This window comes from Papaver somniferum, chromosome 3 (assembly GCF_003573695.1).
Source record: "Papaver somniferum cultivar HN1 chromosome 3, ASM357369v1, whole genome shotgun sequence".
In the NCBI taxonomy this organism is placed as follows: domain Eukaryota; kingdom Viridiplantae; phylum Streptophyta; class Magnoliopsida; order Ranunculales; family Papaveraceae; genus Papaver; species Papaver somniferum.
The window spans coordinates 225,047,034-225,049,462 of record NC_039360.1 but is presented as its reverse complement, the minus strand read 5'-3'; the positions used below and the strand labels follow the sequence as shown (position 1 = coordinate 225,049,462).

Sequence of the window (2,429 nt, the reverse complement as noted above, 5' to 3'; positions counted from 1 at the left end):
TCCACAGGAAGCAGTGGAAAATCTTCATGTGACTCAAGTGATCCTCTGAATTCCTCAGTTTGGTTCTGTAAAATATGAAATCTCCCAGATGAAGATTCACCCTGAATGGAAGGAATAATAGCATCTACCATTTCATTATCACTTAAAATATGATATTTTATATGTTCAATGATATGATCACCCTCTTTCTCAACTGGAGTAAAACAAATATCAAAACCTTTAGTAGTTTGAGATGTTTTTTTCCTCTATTGCTTCTTTGGTTTTTCTAGTAAAACTTCTTGCAGATTTTCAGTATTTTGTGATTCATCTCTTTTTACTCTGCATTCAGCTGTTAAATGTCCTATAATGAAGCAGTGATTACAAAATATTGGCTTCTTTAAGATTTGCATAGCTTGATCAAATTTCCCATACTTATATTCTACTACCATTTTACTGGGAATGAATTTTGCAAAATCAACTTCTACTAACACACTTGCATAATAGCTAATTTCTCTTTTTAAAGTGATCTCATCTACTTTGTTTGCTCTTCCAAATTTACTACCCATTTGTAGGAGAATTCTTTCCTTCCAATATTCTATACTTAGACCAGGAAATGTTATCCACATAAAAGATGAAGAGGTTTTCTGATTATCTGGATTGAAATTTGGTTCCCATGCTCTGACTTTCAGAGTTTGGGATTCAACCATCCATAACCCCTTCCAGATAAGGCTTCTATCTGCTTCATTATCTAATTTGATGATAAAAAAACCTTTTCCCAGAGGTATGAATTGCAGAGAACCTTTTAAAGACCATTGTTGTTTTAAAAAAGTAGATGCAACATTCATCTTCAGTTTAACAAAATCAAGTCTCCCAATCAAACTAAATTTCCATTCATTTAAACTTTCTTCAATGACCTCATTAGGAATAAACAAAGATGGGGGATCCTCAGGATTCATTGCAGAAGAACTAAATTTCGGGCTCAAATTTTCTGAATTGGATCGAAAACCAGATCCACTTGAAAATCAATTTTCAGACATAATAAATGTAATAATCAACAGAAGTATTAACGCCAATCATCAGATTCAAGGAAAAAACATCTGAATTAAGTAGAGCTCAGATCGATTACCAAGAAAATCTACGAATTTAATGAACGAGTCGGTTTCCGATTTTGTCGCCGAGTCGTCGCCGATTCGCAGAGCAAAAAAAACTGTAGATGGCTAGTGGTATGGGAAGTTTCGTATTAACAGCATAGAAATATCACCTCACAATAATCTTAATCGACTAGCGAAACAAGATATTGTGGAATCACAAACGATGAGACGAAGATGTTTGTGATTACTTTTTATCTTGCCTATCGGAGATATTAATCTCGAGGCAATTATTCCAATTGCACTCAACACGATAGAAACAACAAGATCAGATCATGCAACTACAAAGAAAATAGTTGGGTCTGGCTTCACAATCCCAATGAAGTCTTCAAGACATTAACCTACGAGGTCTCGGTAGAAATCTATGGTTAAAGGAGAATCAACTCTATATTATACAACTATCACAAAGGAGATGTGGGGATTAGGTTTCCCAGTTGCTAGAGTTCTCTTTTATATAGTCTCCAAATTAGGGTTTGCAATCTAAGTTACCTTGGTAACAAAGCATTCAATATCCACCGTTATATGAAAAACTTATTAGATTCAAGATAATATCTTTCAACCGTTAGATCGAACTCAGCTTGTTATACACAAATGAAATGCACGTTCATTTATTTTTGTGTAACCGTACCTAAACGTGTACACCTAGTTGGTTCAATAGTAGTTAACCTTAGCCATATGAGCACTTTCATATCAACCTTATTCATCTTCACCACAACTAGTTCAAATGACTTAAAAGAACTAGTTATAGAGTTGTTCAATTGCTTAGATCTCATAGAACTGTATAAGACATAATCTAAGCAAAAACGATTTTGATTCACTCGAATCGATTCATGAACATTATAGCCACGGTTTGCAAATATGCATTCCTTAGTTTATATATGTATTAGTTCACGAATAAACCGTTTTTAGAAAATAACCCACTCAAGTACGCATACTGGTACGCATACTTATGTACCCGGATTGAGTTTGTTTTCAGTTCACAAACTCCATCAGAAATTCACGGGATGTGAACTTCTGGCAGTACGCGTACGGATACGCGGACTTAGCTTCCAGACATCCTGAACCAGTAAAGTAAGCATACTTTAGTTCAAGGATTTTGGACTTACACAAGTATGAGTTCACATACAATGTTTATATCCATTCAAGGTTATATATTCTAAACTCTCATTTCAATCATTGAAACATTCTTAGAGGATGTTAAATAGAGGTTATTCACACACTATTTTTCATCAAAGAAGATTTCAAAATATTGAAATAATCAACATGACTTTCGTCACTTGTAAAGATGGACTTGGCCAAAGC

At 34.3% G+C, this 2,429-nt stretch overlaps 1 protein-coding gene across 1 annotated transcript; it reads right to left on the bottom strand.

Moving 5' to 3' along the window:
* Positions 1–245: 245 nt before the first annotated feature.
* LOC113360734 lies at positions 246–935 on the bottom strand. Its single transcript, XM_026604204.1, has one exon. The coding sequence runs from the start codon at positions 933–935 to the stop codon at positions 246–248; it is 690 nt and encodes a 229-aa protein (XP_026459989.1).
* Between the last annotated feature and the right edge of the window lie 1,494 nt (positions 936–2,429).